This window comes from Heterodontus francisci, chromosome 9, assembly GCF_036365525.1.
Source record: "Heterodontus francisci isolate sHetFra1 chromosome 9, sHetFra1.hap1, whole genome shotgun sequence".
NCBI lineage: Eukaryota > Metazoa > Chordata > Chondrichthyes > Heterodontiformes > Heterodontidae > Heterodontus > Heterodontus francisci.
The window spans coordinates 85,108,437-85,128,078 of NC_090379.1; the positions used below are offsets into that span (position 1 = coordinate 85,108,437).

General features: G+C 42.5%; 1 protein-coding gene across 1 annotated transcript in view; it reads left to right on the plus strand.

Annotated features, from left to right (window-relative positions):
• ryr3 (ryanodine receptor 3) overlaps window positions 1–19,642 on the plus strand; it is a 423,842-nt gene that overhangs the window by 260,575 nt on the left and 143,625 nt on the right. Inside the window, exons 66-69 of the mRNA XM_068038163.1 lie at window positions 3,002–3,083; window positions 9,905–10,035; window positions 15,548–15,862; window positions 19,132–19,372. Of these exons, the coding sequence (XP_067894264.1) occupies window positions 3,002–3,083; window positions 9,905–10,035; window positions 15,548–15,862; window positions 19,132–19,372 (769 nt within the window). The remainder of the gene's footprint in view (window positions 1–3,001; window positions 3,084–9,904; window positions 10,036–15,547; window positions 15,863–19,131; window positions 19,373–19,642) is intronic.

A 19,642-nucleotide genomic window follows, 5' to 3' on the forward strand; every position in this document is an offset into this window, starting at 1 on the left:
AATTTCATGAAACTAATGGGAAGGTTAAGGGCAGGATGCCATTTTCACAAAGTTAACCGTGAAATATTCAGAAAATTTTGGTGATTTGCAATTCACGGGCTATTTCTTCCTCACCACATGTTGCTGGTTGATTTGCATGTTTATAACAGCATGCATCCTTCACACAAGATCATTTTAGAACAAATTTCAGCCCATTATGTTCAGTTTTGGACACCTGCCTTTAGGAAGGATGTGAAGGTCATGAATAGATAGATGTAAGATGGCATCAGAATTATGAGGACAGACCAGTGAAACTGGAGCTCTTTTTTAGTAGAACAGAGATGGTTAAGAGTGATATGATCTAAGCATTCAAAATTGAGTTTTGATAAATTGAGTTGGAAAAAAATATTTCCAATAGGTCAGTAACCTATTTGAGGTAAGGGCAGGAGGTTTAGAGGGGATTTGAGGAAAAGAAATTTCACCCAGAGGGTGTTTGGAATCTGGATCACACTACCTGAAGGGCTGGTGGAGGCAGGAACCTTCAACATTTAAGAAATATTTAGATGAGCACTTGAAACGCCATAGCATACAAGGCTATGAGCCAAGTGCTGGGATTAGAATAGTTAGGTGCTCGATGGCTGGCACAGACCCGATGGGTCGAAGGGCCTGTTTCTGTGCTGTATAACTCTCTGACTTTATGACTGAGTATTTATTTTTACACATGGGATTCTTAAACATGGCACACCCTACCAGAAAGAAAGGTGGAGGCGGAAACCAGTAAAGCTTTTACATGAGAGGTGGATAAATATCTGAAAAGTTAAATTTTCTAAACGGCATGTGGAAGCACCAGGAAAATAGGACTAAGTGGATATCCCTTTAAGAACTCCCATTTCCCCCTCCCCTGCCACCAACCCCCATGGCATGATGGCCGCCTTCTGTGCTATAAAATTCCATGAATCTATGGGGTAGATTTCCGTGTTGCGGCCTAGTGATTTGGATGGAGCACAAAAATAGGAAAATCTGGTGGTGAGGATCGCATGCCAGTAACAGAGCCTGCCAGACTTTCCGTCCATTGAAATTAATGGAAGGAAAATCCAGTAAGTTCTGAAAAGGGTGCGAGATTCTCCCCACCACTGGATTTTCCTTTTGGCGCTCTGCCCAGGTGATGCTTAACGCTTGGTCAGTAAAGACGAATATCTACACCTATAATTCTATTGGAATATAGTATGATGCAATAGAATACGTAAGAAAGCACTTCATAACCAGGTTTATCTAGTGCTGCACCTTAGGCAGCATCTTGGAGAGAACCTAAGAACGGGCGACACCCAAAATGCTGACTTATCTGGTGTCTCTATAGATGTTGCCTGGCCTGCTGAGTGTTTAACGTTCTCTGTTCTTGTGCTACATTTATATTGTTGCTGCATGTGAGCAGTATCATCCTGGAGAGGAAACCAAAAATCTAAGAGTTCACTTTACCAACTGAGACAGAGTCAGCCATTTCTTTTTTAGTTCCTGGCCTAATGAGCACATGGAGTGTGGGGGCGGCACAGTGGCGCAGTGGTTAGCACCGCAGCCTCACAGCTCCAGGGACCTGGGTTCGATTCTGGGTACTGCCTGTGCGGAGTTTGCAAGTTCTCCCTGTGTCTGCGTGGGTTTCCTCCGGGTGCTCCGGTTTCCTCCCACAAGCCAAAGACTTGCAGGTTGATAGGTTAATTGGCCATTATAAATTGCCCCTAGTATAGGTAGGTGGTAGGGAAATATATAGGGACAGGTGGGGATGTGATAGGAATATGGGATTAGTGTAGGATTAGTATAAACGGGTGGTTGTTGGTCGGCACAGACTCGGTGGGCCGAAGGGCCTGTTTCAGTGCTGTATCTCTAAATCTAAATCTAAAAATCTAAAATCTTTTGTAGTACCTGAGACCTAGAATAGTATTTCAGAACTGCTGCCTGAATATAAATATGCTGTATATGATTTAAAAAAAAAAATAAAAGGGCATGTTGTGATGAGGACATAAGGAATCTGCAAGAGGATATAGATAGGTTGAGCAAGTGGGCAAAAACTTGGCAGATGGAGTTTAATGTGGGAAAGTGTGAGGTCGTGCACTTTGGTAAGAAGAATCAAAAGGCAGACTATTATTTAGATGGAGAGAGACTCCAAAAAAATGCAGCACAGAGGGATCTGGGTGTTCTTGTGCATGAAACAGAAAAAGATAGCATGCAGGTGCAGCAAGTAATTAAGAAGGCAAATGGAATTTTGGTCTTTATTGCTAGGGGTTTGGAGTTTAAAAATAAGGAAGTCTTGTTACAACTGTACAGGGTGTTGATGAGGCCGCACCTGGAGTACTGTGTACAGTTTTGGTCCCCGTATTTAAGAAAGAATATACTGACATTATAGGCAGTTCAAAAGAGATTTACGAGGCTGGGATGAAGGGGTTGACTTATCAAGAACAGCTAAACAGGTTAGGCCTTTATTCATTACAGTTTAGAAGAATGAGGGGTGATCTTATTGAAATGTACAAGATTCTGAGGGGGCTTAACAGGATAGATGTTGAGAAAATGTTTCCACTAGTGGGGGAATCTCAAACTAGAGGACAGTTACAGAATAAGGGGACACTCATTTAAAATTGCGATGCGAAGGAATTTCTTCACTCAGAGGATCGTGAATGTCTGGAATTCTCTACCCCAGAGAGTTGTGGATCACTGAAAATATTTAAAGAGGAGGTGGATAGATTTTTGAAATATCGGAGTTGAGGGCTATGAGGAGCGGGCACGAAAGAAGAGTTGAGGTCTGGGGCAGATCAGCCATGATCTTATTGAATGGCAGGGAAGGCTTGAGGGGCCGAATGGCCTACTCCTGCTTCTATTTCTTATGTTCTTTATGTTGTCATGTAAAATGAGGATCAGTATTGAATGAGTAGGGTTTAGTTTTGCATTTGGTAAAGATTCACTTCAATTAGAAATGTGATGGTGCTTGATTGAGAATACTAAACTCATGGATTTTACTGTATTCTGTTTTCAGTGGATGATGTCCAAGTGTCATGCTATAGAATCCTGTGCAGCTTGTATGCCTTAGGAACAGGGAAGAACGTTTATGTTGAAAGGTAATTCCATCATCAAATGTGGTTTTAATCACAGCTAGGATCATGAAATTTAAAGCCTCTACAAAACATTTTGTTTTTTGAACAAATCTAGTTAAATTTAAATTGTTCTCAAATAACTAGTATTACATCACTCGAATTACCTCACCACTGATGGCAGCAAAGTGATGCTAAAGTTTTTATAGAGGCAGTATGCACTATTAAACAGGTAATCCTAGAAAAATCGCAGGCCTGGATCCTGGCAATTACAGACCAGGAACCTTCACTGCTGTCTATGTCAACATTGAGGGAGGTTGCCTAGTTTAGCTGCCAATGGATACCTTTGGCACTAGGAGTGTATGCAGGGCACTAAATGGAGAGAATCCATGTCCTTACCCCTGCTTCACCCATACAACAATGGCCATGTTTGGTACAGGCAGAGTCTCCGCTCCCAACAGGCCATAGAGTAAACTCTGCAAGGGGAAGGTCAGGACCTGGTGTAACTAGATCTCAGCTTAGTTTCAAGCTGTTTCAGCAGACTCCAACCCAAGTTATGGAACGACTGTGGATGTTCAAAGCCATGGTGTTAGCCTGCATTTCTGACCACACTGCTTGCCATCTGAGCACCATAATCTTTAGCCAGGGTGGGCTGAGTAACCAAAGTGTTCATGTCAGCCTCATTCTGGCCAGCAAAATAGTTTTACTCATGCTGCCTTGAACAGTTCATTCCCTACCCATTCTGCAGCTCCAGGCTAAAAGTAGAATGGAGCAAGCTTAAAATAAGAATGCATGTATAAGCTTCATATACACAATTGTTCAAGAGTATAAAAACTCTCTCTATATAATCAGAGTAATTTCTACAGCCCTGTGATGCACAGCTAGCACTAATGGAGAGTGGAACTGATGTTTCCTACTAATTTGGAGTTTGCACTATTATTATATGTCTAGAAAAGTGGCCTCTGTGCACCAGTGACCCACATTTTCATTGTTATTGGGTTCTGACTCCATAGGCCTGCTGAGCTCCACTACATCTAACAAACACATGGGAGTGGCTCTCTATTTAACTTTTCGAAACACGAGGACTTAAATCCAATGATCTGATTCAAGGACCCAGATAGTAATGAGTCTGTGACCCTGTCAGTTCTTTGCAAAGCAGATTGTTTATGTTTAGGATTACAACCAACAACAAGAGAACCATGAATCTGCTATTGGCTAAACTGTTCTATTGGTAAAGTACGCACTGATGTCAAGCAAGCATGGGAAATGAAAAATGAATACTAAACCATAGAAAAATTATTGTACTGTATTTAAGGTAAACAAAATAACAATACTGTGGATGCTGGAAATCTGAAATAGAGAAAGAAAATGCTGGATACATTCAGCAAGTCGAGCAGTATCTGTAGAGAGAGAAACAAAGTTGACGATTCAGCTTGATGACCTATCATCAGAATATTTATTGTATTTAAGGTTTTCTTTCATACTTCCTAATGGTACCTATGTAACAAAGAGCTGGTTGCAAAGCAGTGTCATTAAAAATATAATGCAAGTTGACTCGGTAATGTCATTGCAGAACAAATGGCATGGCCTAATTGTCATTCATCAGTGGGTAGTTGCAGTCTTTTTTAAAGCAAGTTGTTCCAGACTACGTGGCCTTGAAACATACTGCACTTATGCACCAATGTAAAAGCTACTTCTGCAATTTTTTTTTATTTTTCTTTAAAAGTTTCCAAATGAGAGATTTTCTATATTCCTGTTTATTGATGTTATGAGGGTAGAAATTCCTGCCAGCGAACCTACTTTCCCTTATTGAGAATTGAGGGAGCAGAGGGCAGAAAATAGAGAAATTATGAACAGTCCTGCTTCATACCCATTTCTCACTGTGAAAGTTTCTAGATATGGTTGTCTTTCTCCAATACAGTTCACAAGGATTTCATTTAGGCAGGAAGATTTTATTAATATCAAGACACAGTAGGCGGTGCACGATTTCTCTGCCCTGTTCCCACAAAGTGCTAAACGCACATATTTACAGTGTATATTAAGTGCCTGTAAGGTTAATACCCGTAAAGATGAGTTCCCTTAAAGATATATGCAGGTGAAAGTCCTACTCCACTGCACTTTTGACAGCAGAGTGGGTCTTCAGATTTTCTACTTTTTTTTTCCAACCATTCCATTACAGATATGGGGATTGCTTTTGGTGCTGCCATCACAGCATTCCATGCAAAGGGACAAAGACAAACAAACCAGAGAGATCAGATGGTGCCAGCGCGAGACTAGTTACACCTGCCATAATCCCAGCAATTGTTTTATTGAGGAGAAATATCTGCTGACTCTGTTCATACACAGGCTCTGCCGCAAGGAGACTAGCAGCTCTTTCCTGGCTACCACGGAAGATTGTGCAATATTGGCTAATTTGCTGTGCAGAGATGAGTCAAACAATGTATTCAGCAGAGCTAGCATTTTCTGCTCCTTTTCCACAGAATAATAACAGCAACATGATGACAGATGAAAATGCGAAGCATGTTGGGCAGCATATTAGTTGACACTGCAGATGATCTCTGTGCTAACCTGGGAGAAAAGTAGAAGGAAGAGATGAACTTCATTTTGTCATCCCTATGGTTCAATTTGGCTACAGGTTGCCTTGCAACAGATTGCACAGCTTCACACTTGCAACTTGTTAAGACTCAGCAGAACCAGCTTCCCTTTGCAGATAGGTATGCCAGGGTGTGCAGATGTCAAAGACATAATGGCAGGTGCAGGTTGTCTGACGCTAGTTCTTTCCAATCTCCCTAGTCTCACCTAATGCCATTTTAATCTGGAAATATTGTATTTGCTGTAGTTGAAAACCAATAATTAATTTTGAGTTAACCTGTAGGAGTTCCTTTTTGTGTCCCTTTGTAGCAGTCTACATTATACAGAGATTGACTCTTGGCTTCTAGCTCCACCCTCCTTGTTCTGTCTATGCTATCAATGCTACAGTTAGAGATTTGATGCTGGGGCACCATTCTCTCGATTGCATAGAGGCTACAGCATAGAAACAGACCATTCGGACCAACTGGTTTCACTCTGTGCTTATGCTCTGCATGAACCTCCTCCTATGCTATTTCATCTAACGCTATCAGAATATCCTTCTATTTCTTTCTCCCTCATGTATTTATCTAGATTCCCTTTAAATTCATCCATGCTATTCACCTCAACTGCTCCATATAATAGTAAGTTCCACATTTTAACAACTCTCTGGGTAAAGAAGTTTCTTCTGAATTTCTTGAGATTTATTATTGATTATCTTTATAATATGACTCCAGTGTTGGTCTCCCCCAAAAGTGGAAACATCATCTCTACGTCTATCCTATCAAGCCCCTTCATAATTTTAAAGACCTCTGTTAAGTCACCCTCAGCCTTCTCTTTTTCAGAAAAGAACCCCTGCCTGCTCAGTCTTTCTTGATATTTACAACATCTCCGTTCCTGTAAACTTGTAAACTTTTATTTTGCATCTTATCTTGCTCATTTTCAGTCAATTCCTTTACTATCTTCTGCCATGCATTTTGTAGGACTTATTTTATGTGGAGAAGACATGGGAGTGCGAAAGTGGGCAACTGTCCTTTGCCTCACTTCATGAATGTCACCTCGAGGTCTTCATCATTAATCTGGGAGCATGCTCTCTGGAAAACTATTTGACTGCAGTCCTATATTCATCTGCCATTTTCTCAATAACCAGATTGCAATGCTTTAAATAGCTGCTGCAGTAAAGCTGCAAAATTCCTAACAGAAATGTGTAGAAGACGCACTCTGCTGCGAGAACAAAGGCACTCTATGCATTAGGAAAGTAGACTGATTATGAATTATGAGATAGGAACAGCTGTGCAAGATAAGTCAGTGGAATTAGGCACACTGCAGTTTTTCTGCCTAAATCATACCCCCACACTAATTCATTTCTTTACAAAAGCGGACACAATTTGAAAGTTGTTAATGAAACTCAATACTCCATTAGTTAATTTGTGCAGATTCTCAAGACCAGTCTAATTTGTCTAAAAAGACCGATCTTTACTTTAGAATAGCATTCAAACAACATCAAGCCTGTGGCAGAATTTCACTTCACATGACCCAAATCTAATTTTGAATTCCTGCTTGCTTCCCATACCCTTTCATATTCCACTATTTGAAGCTATCTCATTCACATCTAAAAGAATCTACTGATTCTGCTTTAACAATGGGCTGAACTTCCAAGCCCTGCCCCCTCCACCCGAAGGCAGGAATGGAGGTGGGGAGGCCCCGAAAATACTGTCACTGGCCGGCGTGTTAGTGGCAGGATGCTGTTCCCGGCACTGGCAATGTTCACCAGGGCAGAGCGAGGGGGGGAACAGGAATCCCGCTCTCCTCCCAATTGAAGCCAATTAAAGCTGTTTAAAAGATAATTAAGAGTTTGTCCAGGTTGGATGTTGAAATTTTTAAAGGGGCGTACGGGTTACCCACACCATCAGAAACTGATCAGCTGAAGGGAAGCAGGTGGAGAGTTAGGAACCAGTCAGGGCTGCCCCAGGGCATCACCCTGGGCCCATAAGTGGGTCAACAGGGCCAAGGGGGACTCAGCACTTGGTAAGGTGGTACCTTTGGTACCACGCAGGTGGCAGGAAGAGTGGGTACTCAGTGCCTAGGCATTGAATGGGATTGGCAACCCTTGGCATCATGGGGGTGGCCACCTGCCCAGAAGGAAAGCTGCAGCTGGCAATATGGATACAACTTAGATTTTGGGACCAGTGGCAATGAGGGGCAACTGCCCCTGCAGGAAGTGCAGAACTCTGGGCATCAGGAGAGGAAAGAGGCAGCTCACCACCACCTTCTCAAGAGCAGTTAGGGATGGGTAATAAATGCTGGCCTAGACAGTGACACCCACATCCCAGGAACAAATTTAAAAAAAAAGAGGGACAGGAAGGCAATGGAGGCTAAACCCTCAACACAGGATCTACCACCGAAGATGGAGATGACTGCGAACCAGTGCCCCAGGAAAAGTGCGACTCCAGGCAGATGGTCATAGACATCTGTGCCCTCATTGCCGAAGATCTTGCATCTTGCAACACTGCTCACCATACCTTGTCAGTGGTTGTCAAATTCACAGTGACCTTGAACTTCTTCACTTCTGGCTGCTTCTAAGGATCAGCTGCAGGCATTAGTGACATCTCAAATGGCTGCACACCACTGCATCTTGCTGGTCACTGAAACCCTCTTTACCAGAGCTGGACAGTACATTCATTTAACGATAAACATAGCCTCACAGGGACAGAGGGCATTGGGTTTTGCCTCCATCGCTGGATTCTCCCAGGTGCAGGGCATCATTGATGGCACCCATGTGGCCATCAAGGCAGCTAGTGACAGGCCAGTGAGATCCATCAACAGGAAAGTTCCACTCCCTCAATGTCCAACTGGTCTGTGTTCACAACTAGAGTTTCCTCCATGTGTGCACTCTCATTCCTGTCAGCTGCCATGACTCCTTCATTTTCTGCCAGTCCAGACTACCTCAAATCTTCACTCCAACTCCCAAACTGAGTGGATGGATCCTGGGGGACAAGGGCTATCCCTTGAAGAGATGGCTACTGAACCCTGTTTGGGAGCTCCAGGCAGAGGCACGATGGCGATACAACCAATGCCACCTGCTCAGCAGGACAACCATTGAGCAGGCTATCTGGCTTCTGAAGATGCAATTCTGGTGCTTGGATCAGTCGGGTGGTGTCCTCCAATACCCTCCTGCCAGGGGCTCAGTCATTGTGGTGGTTTGCTGCACTCTCCATTACAAGGCCCTCTGGAGAGATGTGGACATGAGGACAATGAGGCCTTGGAAGAAGATGGCTCATTTGAGGGAGGAGGAGCAGGAAAAGGAGGCAGAGGGAGATGACACTGAACAGTGAGGTATCCCTGCTGCATGACGAGGTGGCCTCCTCTTGCCACCATCCAGGAAGAGGACCTCCTTCCTCTCCCTCGTAGCCCCAGTATTAGATCCACGTCAGCATCAGTGAAGCAATGGTCTGCCTTGCCCTGGGTGCCAGGCCTCTGGCTCCCCTGTGACATTTTGCTTCTCTCGTGCAGTGGAAGGCTTTGGTACAAACTGCAGATCTCAGGATACCCAGCAACCTCCATGATAGCTGCAGTGAGCGTCTAAATGATTCCTACACTTCATCTGACCCACCTCTGTTCCGACCTCAACTGGCTCTTGAGTGGACAGGAAACCTGGCTCTATATCAATTAATGGCTTCCCCATGTGAAAATCGTATCTTTAATCCATTGCCCAGCAGTGACGGGTCTGACCAGAAAACTAATCCGGCTCCTGTTTCCCGCCTCCATGGCAAAAATTCAGCCCAAAGTAGCATGACAGAATTTCTCATGCTAACCAGTGTAGCAAATTGCTTTTCTAGCCTCCCCTTTTAATTCTTTTTATAATTATCCTTAATCTTATTGTCTTGCTGGCCAGTGGAAACAATTTATCAGTATTTACCCTATCATCATTCTGCTGATCTCTAGCAAATCATTCTTTAAACTTCTCTAGTCCATTGAAAAGAACCATAGCTTTGCAAGTCTCTAAAGTTAACTGCATCCCTAATGACATACTAGCCCTGGATTTTTTCCATTGGTTTTATATTTTTCCTATAAAGCGTTTGAGTTAAAGTTGCAAAATATTTGTACTTATATTGTATATAATTTGTGAACTATAATTGTGGTCTCACTGTCCTGTGTTCAGCTATGACAACTGCAGTTGCTTGAATATTGGCACAGTTTTTAATATTTTAGATTTACAGAAATTGGTTGCCATTTATTTGAGACCAAGATGGCTTTACCATTTCTCTTTTGTGTCACAGACAGCGGCCAGTTCTTGGGGAATGTCTTGCCACTCTTGCAGCAGCCATGCCGGTAGCTTTTCTTGAGCCTTCTATCAACATACACAATGTGCAGTCAGTTTTCAATACAAAAACACCTCGAGAACGAATCAGTATGTATCACTGTCTTGGAAAAAAAAAGATGTTTTACTGTCAACTATGCTCTTTGAGTGAATTTGAAAAGAAATGCTCAACATTGTGCAGCGTTTAAGAACAAAATAGTCTGTGATGCGTTCAGAATGTATTTAATCATACTGAAACCCAATTGGCAGAGTAATTACAGTTACAGAAATTTGTGCCTTATTAAATGTCAAATACTTATATTGTAACATGTTGGTTTATCTCACCTGGCAACATTTCTTTGGTTCCACAAAGCAATGGTTGGGATTTCCTTCTATCCTGTCTGAAATTGTTGGATTGTGGCTGGCTACCCCTTGCACTTTGCTTGCAAATAGCAGGAGGGTTGTGGGGGTCCAGGTGCCTAACAGATTTTTCTGATGTCCACCGAAGTTACCGCTATGCCCCTAAACTTCCATGTGGCAAGTGGCAGCAGGCCCTGGGAAACGACAGTAAGGTTCCCTAAGGGAGAAAGACGACCTCCAATTTGGCCATCACTAACCTACCAACATAGAACTTATTCTACAAGGCTGCTGTGTCTCCAACTTTTTCTGATGCTGCAGCAGTGATCCCGCTGTAACACTGCTGGGATTTTGCAGTCAACACTGGCAGGCTCCCTCTTCATGGCAAGAATCCTAATGGGAGCCCACCATGCAAGGATAATATACCTTGACTCAGGAAACCAGATTGGGGTTAAAATGATTTGAGAATTTTTTTTTTATTCATTGATGGGATGTGGCCGTTACTGGCTTGGCCAGCATTTATTACCCATCCCTATTTGCCCTTGAACTGAGTGGTTTGCTAGGCCATTTTGGAGGGCAGTTAAGAGTCAACCACATTGCTGTGAGTCTGGAGTTACATGTAGGCCAGACCAGGTAAGGACAGCAGATTTCCTTCCCTAAAGGACATTAGTAAACCAGATGGGTTTTTTACAACAATCAACAACGGTTTCATGGTCACCATTCGACTAGCTTTTTAATTCCAGATTTATTAATTGAATTCAAATTTCACCATCTCCCATGCTGGAATTCAAACCCATGTCCCCAGTGCATTAGCCTGGGCCTGTGCATTGCTAGTCCAGTGACATTACCACTATGTCACTGCCTCCCCAGAGAGGCAGGTAGGCATAAGTCTGTTGGGGTTTGCCTTCAGTGAGATCAAGAGCCTTTTTTCCACATGCTTGGGTTACGAGATGAAGTAGCAAGAACTGCTCCATAATCAATCAAGGCAAGTAAATTGGAGTAATAAATAGTCCTGCATGCTCCGCCCACTTACCACTGGCCCAGCCTTCAGTTATTGTACATTTTAAAATGATGCAAACAAACTACAAGTTTCAATTATTTGTCATTCACAGAGAACTAAACTAAGAAAAGTCACTAACATAAAATGACGACAGAATAAATATGAACGTGAACTACAAAATGTTTATAGACACCATTTTATCAGCCAGTGCGTTGGAGGTGGGACAGGACTTTTCTAATCATAGAGATGTGAACTTTCTTGGCAGGACTTTGAGCAAACAATCTATTTTACAATGAATTAAGTGAATTTACTCAACAAACAGAGCCTATTTAAACAGCACACTACAATAAACACAGTTCATTTTTAAAAAGTCTCAGTGAAATCTACCATTTCTTCCTTGGTGTGGCCTGCATGTGACTCCCAAACCCACAGCAATGTAGTTGACTCTTAGCTCCCATCTGAAATGGCCCAGCAAGTCACTCAGTTGTATTCAAAAAGCAACTCACCACCACCTTCTCGGGGGCAATTAGGGATGGGCGAATAAATGTTTAAAACCGAACTCATGACCAAAACTACAGCAATGTCTCCTGATAAAAGCAGGGTTACTTATCCAGCAAAATGCAGTTACTGGAGGATTGTTACATGATACACATTATGTGCATAAAATCAACCCCCAGTCTCTCGATGAGAATGATGAACCACCCGTGGATAACAAAGTAAGTTTTAGATTTAGATACACAGCACTGAAACAGGCCCTTCGGCCCACCGAGTCTGTGCCAACCATTAACCACTCATTTATACTAATCCTACACTAATCCCATATTCCTACCACATCCTCACCTGTCCCTCTATTCCCCTACCTATACTAGGGGCAATTTACCTATCAACCTGCAAGTCTTTTGGCTGTGGGAGGAAACTGGAGCACCCGGAGAAAACCCACGCAGACACAGGGAGAACTTGCAAACTCCACACAGGTAGTACCCAGAATTGAACCTGGGCCGCTGGAGCTGTGAGGCTGCGGTGCTAACCACTGTGCCACTATGCCGCCCCTTAAGTTAAGGAGAGTATCAAATCAAAAACAAAGGCGTACAAAGCAGCAAAAGCTAGTTGTAGGCCAGAGGATTGTGAATTTTTTAGAAACCAGCAGCGGATGACTAAAGAACTAATAACGAGGGAGAAAATTGGTTCTGAGAGTAAATTGGCAAGAAATATAAAAACAAACAGTAAGAGCTTCTATGGGTATATAACAAGGAAGACAGTAGCTAAAGTAAGTGTGGAATCCTTAGAGGATGAGACAGGGGAATTAATAACAGGGAACAGGGAAATGGCAGATAATTTAAACCAATATTTTGCATCAGTCTTCACAGTGGGGGACACTGTAAACATCCCAACAATAACAGATGAACAAGGTGTAAATGGGACGGAGGAACTTGTAATAATTTCTATCATGAAGGAAAAGGTGCTGGACAAACTGATGGGACTAAAGGTAGACAAGTTGCCAGGACCTGATGGCCTGCATCCAAGGGTTTTAAAAGAAGTGGCTGCAGAGATAGTGGAGGCATTGGTCGTAATATACCAAAACTCACTGGATTCCGGTAGGGTACCAGCGGATTGGAAAACCACTGATGTGGCACGCCTATTCAAGAAAGGAGGGAGACAGAAAGCAGGAAACTATAGACCAGTTAGCATAACATCTGTCATTGGGGAAAATGCTAGAGTCCATTATTGAGGAAGAAATAGCAGGACATATGGAAAAACATAATGCAATCAAACAGAGGCGACATGGTTTTATGAAAGGAAAATCATGTTTGACAAATTTGTTAGAGTTCTTTGAGGATATAACATGCAGAGTGGATAAAGGGGAACCAGTAGATGTGGTGTATTTGGATTTTCAGAAGGCGTTCAATAAGGTACCACATAAAAGGTTATTGCAGAAAATAAGAGCTCAGGGTATTGGGGGTAATGTGTTGGCATGGATTGAGGACTGGCTCACACACAAAAGGCAGAGAATTGGGATTAATGGGTCTATTTCAGGTTGGAAAGCCGTAACTAGTTGAGTGCCACAAAGATCAGTCCTAGGCTCTCAACTATTTACTATCTATATTAATGACTTGGAGGAAGGGACAGGGTGTAGTGTATCCAAATTTACTGACGATACAAAAATAGGTGAGAAGGTATGTTGTGACGAGGACACAAAGAATCTGCAAAGGGATATAGATAGGTTAAGTGGGCAAAAGTTTGGCAGATGGAGTTCAATGTGGCAAAGTGTGAAGTCATCCACTTTGGTAGGAAGAATAAAAAGGCAGATTATTATTTAGATGGAGAAAGACTACAAAATACTGCAGCACAGAGGGATCTGGGTGTTCTTATACATGAAACACAAAAAGTTAGCATGCAGGTGCAGCAAGTAATTAGGAAGGCAAATGGAATTTTGGCCTTTATTGCTAGGGGGTTAGAGTTTAAAAATAGGGAAATCTTGTTACAACTGTACAGGGTGTTGGTGAGGCCACAACTGGAGTACTGTGTACAGTTTTAGTCCCCGTATTTAAGGAAGGATATACTAGCATTGGAGGCAGTTCAGAAAAGGTTCACGAGGCTGATTCCTGGGATGAAGGGGTTGTCTTATCAAGAACGGCTAAACAGGTGAGGCCTTTATTCATTGGAGTTTAGAAGAATCCGAGGTGATCTTATTGAAACATGTAAGATTCTAAGGAGGCTTGACAGGGTAGATGTTGAGAATATGTTTCCACTGGTGGGGGAATCTCGAACTAGGGGACATAGTTACAGAATAAGGGGTCACACATTTAAAACTGAGATGCGAAGGAATTTCTTCTCTCAGAGGGTGGTGAATCTCTGGAATTCTCTACCTCAGCGAGTTGTGGAGGCTAGGTCACTAAATGTATCTAAGGAGGAAGTAGATAGATTTTTGAAATCTCAGGGAGTCGAGGGTTATGCGGAGCAAGCCCGAAAGAGGAGCTGAGGCCTGGGACAGATCAGCCATGATCTTATTGAATGTTGGGGCAGGCTTGAGGGGCTGAATGGCCTACTCCTGCTCCTATTTTTTAAGTTCTTATGTTCTTACAGCAGTGCAGTTTCCAGGCATGATGACGTGGGAAATTATGCAATTATCCAATCATCTCCATTCTGGCCAGCAATCGTGATATCACTACATGAAACTATTACAGTATTCCTACAGTCTAGAAGGTTCTCTTTACATTTGTAATAGTTCAGTTGAGCCTGGTAACTGCTGGTCATAGCTACAATTGTTTCTTTATTGGTGTACCCTAAACATCCTCACCTAGTTATGTATTTTATTCTTGTTTCAGTTTAATCATGCTTCAATAGTAGACTATACCACAAAAATAATGCTATTGGTTGAGACCAGCAGAAGTACTGAATGAAGCTGAAGGTTCCAATGAACTGCTCAACAACTTTCATGCAAGAACTTGCCACAGAACACTTATTCATGCCTTTGTGACCTCTAGACTTGACTAATCCAATGATAACCTGGCCAGCCTACCTTCCTGAATACTCCATAAACTTCAGTCTATCCAAACCTCTACTACCCTTTATTCTATCCTACACCAAATCCCATCATCCCTGTCTTAGCTGATCAACCCTGGCCCCAGGTGCCTCAAATTTAAAAAAATTCCCATCCTTGTGCTTAAATTCCTTTAGAGCCTCTATTTGCCCTATCTCTGGAATCTCCCAAGCTTTGAATCTCTTTTAAAACTCTCTGCTCCTCTAATGACCTCTTGTGCACCCCTCCCTGACTTTGCCCCTCTATTGGCAGCTGTTCCCCATGTGCTGGAATTCCTTCACTATACTCCTCCTTCTCTTAAGGGTTGCCAGCTCTGGATGTATTCCTGAAAGTGTCCATCACATGATATTCTGCCTCCATGTACCCCATCCAGTTAAACAGCCCTTTTTTCCTATTTTCAAAACTAATGAACAAAAGTTTATTCTGGGTTGCTCACTGCATTGTCCAGGAAATTCACCTTTACATTTGGAGACTCCAGGAAGATGCCCCTCCATTTTCTTCCTTGGGATCCTCCTTAAAAACCATCTCTTTGACCAAGCTTTTGGTCACCCCTCTTAATATCTCATCCTTTGGATGGTGTTCATTGCCTCTGCACAGGGCTTCAAAGTTTCTATATAAATGCAAGTTGCTGCTGTAGGATATTTCAATAGTTTGATCTGTTTCTTTACTAACACTGAATGTAGTAAATATGAAGGGAGAGAATAACAGTTTGTTTGCTTTGCTAGTTCTAGGCTTACCAGACACTGTCGAAGAAGTATGTCCAGAGATGCCTCAACTAGATGGGTTAATAAAGGATATCAATGATATGGCCGAATCTGGAGCCAGATACACTGAGATACCTCATATTATTGAAGTTATTTTGCCCATGTTATGTAATTATCTGTCGTATTGGTGGGAAAGAGGCCCTGAGAACAAACCTGGTGGGCATTGCTGTACTGTAGTCACCTCTGAGCATCTTAGTGTAATCTTGGGCAACATCCTGAAAATCCTGAACAATAACCTAGGCATTGATGATGCTTCCTGGATGAAGAGACTTGCAGGTAAGAATATAGTTTGGTTTTGAAGCCCACATTGGATACATTAATTTTCCTCGAGATGTTCTACCTTTCTATACATCCTTTCTAGGCAGCCAACCACTATGTACTCTTGGAAGCAATATATCAATTTTGCTTTGATGAAATTTATATATCTATTTATATAAAATTTAACGGATATTAAATACTGATCAGTTTAGATCAAACATCACTTAGTAGTGGAAGAATATTGTTGTACTGCCACTTTTAAATTGACACACTGATTTTGACTGCACACACATCTGACAGTGCCTTGATCTGACTTCGGAGTGCACTAGGAAGAAAGAAAGCCTTTGATATAATGACTTTTAAATCCTCAGGAGGCCCGCAACACTTTACAGCCAAGAAAATAGGAAGGTAGAAACAGGAGTGGACCATTCAGACCCTTGAGCCTGTTCCGCCATTCAATTAGATCATGGCCAATCTGTTCCTCAAATCCATTTACCCATCTTGACTCCATATCCCTTAACACCCTTGCATAACAAAATCTGTACCAGATTTGAATTTTTCAATTGATCTGGCCTCAACAGTTTTTTTTGAGGGAGAGAGTTGCAGATTTCCACTCCCCTTTTTGTGAAGAAGTGCTTCCTGAATCACCCCTGAATGGTCTAGCTGTAATTTTCAGGTTATGCTCACATGAGCTGGACTCCCTCAACAAAGGAAATAGTTTCTCTTGATCTACCCTATGGAATCATTTAATCATCTTAAATACCTCAATTAGATCACCTCTTCATTTTCAATACTGAAGGGAACACAGACATAATCTATGCAACCTCATAATTTAACCCTTTTATGTCTCAATATCATTTTGATGAACCTGCATTGCACCCCCACCAAGGCCAATCTATCCTTGCTGAGGTGAGGTGCGGTGCTCAGAAATGAACACATTAGTCAAGATGTGGTCTCACCAGAGCTTTATGCAACTGTAGCATAACTTTCATGTCTTGATATTCCAGCCCCCTTGAAATAAAGGTTAAAATTCTATTACCCCTTTTAACTATTTTTTGTGCTTTTCCACTAGCTTTTAGTGATTTATGTATATGAGTACCTAAATCTCTCTGCTCCTTCACAATTTCTAGCTTTTTACCATATTGAAAATACACTGATACATCTTTGTTAGGTCTCAAGAATTACTTTTTAACATTCATGCCACACAAGTGCCAGGCAATGACAATCTCCAATAAGAGAGAATCTGACCATCTCCCCATGACATTCAATAGCATTACCATCACTGAATCCCCCACTATCAACATCCTGGGGGTTACCATTGACCAGAAACTGAACTGGAGCAGCCAGATAACTACTTTGGCTACAAAAACAGAGACTGGGCATTCTGCGGCGAGTTAAGCCACCTTCTGGCTCTGCAAAGCTTGTCCACCATCTACAAGGCACAAGTCAGGAGTGTGATGGAATACTCTCCACTTGCCTGGATGAGTGCCGCTCCAACAACACTCAGGAAGCTTGACACCATCCAGGACAAAACAGCCCGCTTGATCAGCACCCATCCACCATCTTAAACATTCACTCCCTCCACCACTGACGCACAGTGGCTGCAGTGTGTATCATCTACAAGATGCACTGCAGCAACTCACCACGCATCCTTTGACAGCACCTTCCAAACCCATGACCTCTACCTCCTAGAAGGACAAGGACAGCAGATGCATGAGAACACCACCACCTTCAAGTTCCCCTCCAAGTCACACACCATCCTGACTTGGAACTATATCACTGTTCCTTCCCTGTCGCTGGATCAAAATCCTGGAACTCATTCCCTAACAGCACTGTGGGTGTACCCGCACCAGATAGACTGCAGCAGTTCAAGAAGGCAGCTCACCACCACCTTCTCAAGGGCAATTGGGGATGGGCAACAAATGCTGGCCTTGCCAGAGACACCCACATCCCATGAACTAATATTTTTTAAAACTTTTGAAGCATAGTCACTTTTGTAAGCAAACAAAGCAGCCAATTTGCACATAATAACAATGAGATAATTGACCAGTAAATTTGTTTTTGGTGATGTTGGTTTTTAGTAATACCATGGGATTTTTTGCATTCACCTAAAGGGCTTTGGGTTAACGTTTCAGCCAAAAGACAGCACCTCTGGAAGTAGTCCCTCAATACTGTATTGATGTGTCGGCCTAGATTACATGCTCAAGTCCAGGAGTGGGGCTTGCAGCCACATCCTACTGACTCAGAGATAAGAGTGTTACCACTGAGACAAAGCTGTCACTTCTGCTAATGCCAAACACTGTCAGACCCTGACATTCACAGCACTCTGAATTGTTGCATATAATTCCAGCCTGATGCAAAATGCTACGTTTTCGGAGGAGTATTGGGCCACTTAGGTACTTTTGACATTTTCCATAAAACTACATTGATGTGCAGTCTGCAGTATAACACTGGTCTAACAGCCACATATCAAACTGAAACCAGCAGCTGCAGGATAAAGCAAGTGTCTGAAATATGTGACAGACTGGAAAGTTCTGTGATGCATAATTGGATCACCAGTCAGACCGGAGTAAAATGCAGAGCAGTGGGAACATAACAGGAAGAGCAGATCTATTCATAATGCTGTGGTTTTCTTTTGTCCTAGAAAAGTTGCAGAGAGCTTGATCTTTCTGCTTTCACCAGGGAGTGATGATGCAATCTGGGCTGTAGTCCCTCAGTCAGCTGACCTCACCCCATTATGCAAAGGCAGATCATATAGTATTTCAATTTTCCTCCCAGCGCATCATAAGCAATGCAGGACTTAAATTAATCTGATGACAACTCTAGAAAAAATGGCTTTTTGTTTGTGGTAGAGTTGGGGTAGGGGGATGTGCTGAAGAAAAATTAGCCAAAGATCAACACATCAAGGTAAAAAAATTAAAAACGTTTCCACAGGCTCTCCTGTGCACCAACCTTTCGTGGTGGGCACTGAGCAACCAGAAGATTACTATGGGAGTCCAGCTACGTTATGGGGAGCAAATTTAATTACAATAAACAAGAGTGCTAATCAACCTTGCATACTTTGTGTGTAGACTCCCAGTGTGTTATGTGTTGGGCAACTGTACTGAGCCATGCTAGGCACATTGAGCAAGATATTTCTGCGGGTTTCTGAACCCAGCCGTCAGGCTGAAATGTGGGTCAGAAACCACTCAATGTGACCTTTCCCGGAGCAGCCAATTAATGGCCATCATCACATCACCCATGTTAAATTAACGCATTAACCAGCTGTTTCTATTTGTATTCTCCAGTGTATGCTCAGCCAATTATTAGCAAAGCCAAACCTGAACTGTTGAAAAACCAATTCATCCCAACCTTGGAGAAACTGAAGAAGAAATCAATAAAGGTTGTAATAGAGGAAGAACAGATGAGAGCAGAAGCCAAGACCGATACCCAGGAGACTGAGCTGCTAATTTTGGATGAGTTTGCTGTTCTCTGCCGTGATCTCTATTCTTTCTACCCAATTTTGATCCGCTACGTAGATTACAACAGGCAAGATTACCAAAGTGATTCTTAAGTGGCATGATCCCATGAAAACTCTCCCTTTTTAGTGATGTTGTTTGGGCTTGTTTGTGGATTGAAAGAGCACAATGCTTACAGCTGAAGGACATTTTTCTCATGACGCTCCTCCCCACTGCTCTTCCAACTTGGTGGAAGGGTGTCCTGATGAGCTACAAACCATAAAGTTTTTTCTCACCTCTTGGCATTAGAAGGAAGCTTATTCCGTTGTTAGTTCAGCTTGATGTGTTGTTTTGGGACATG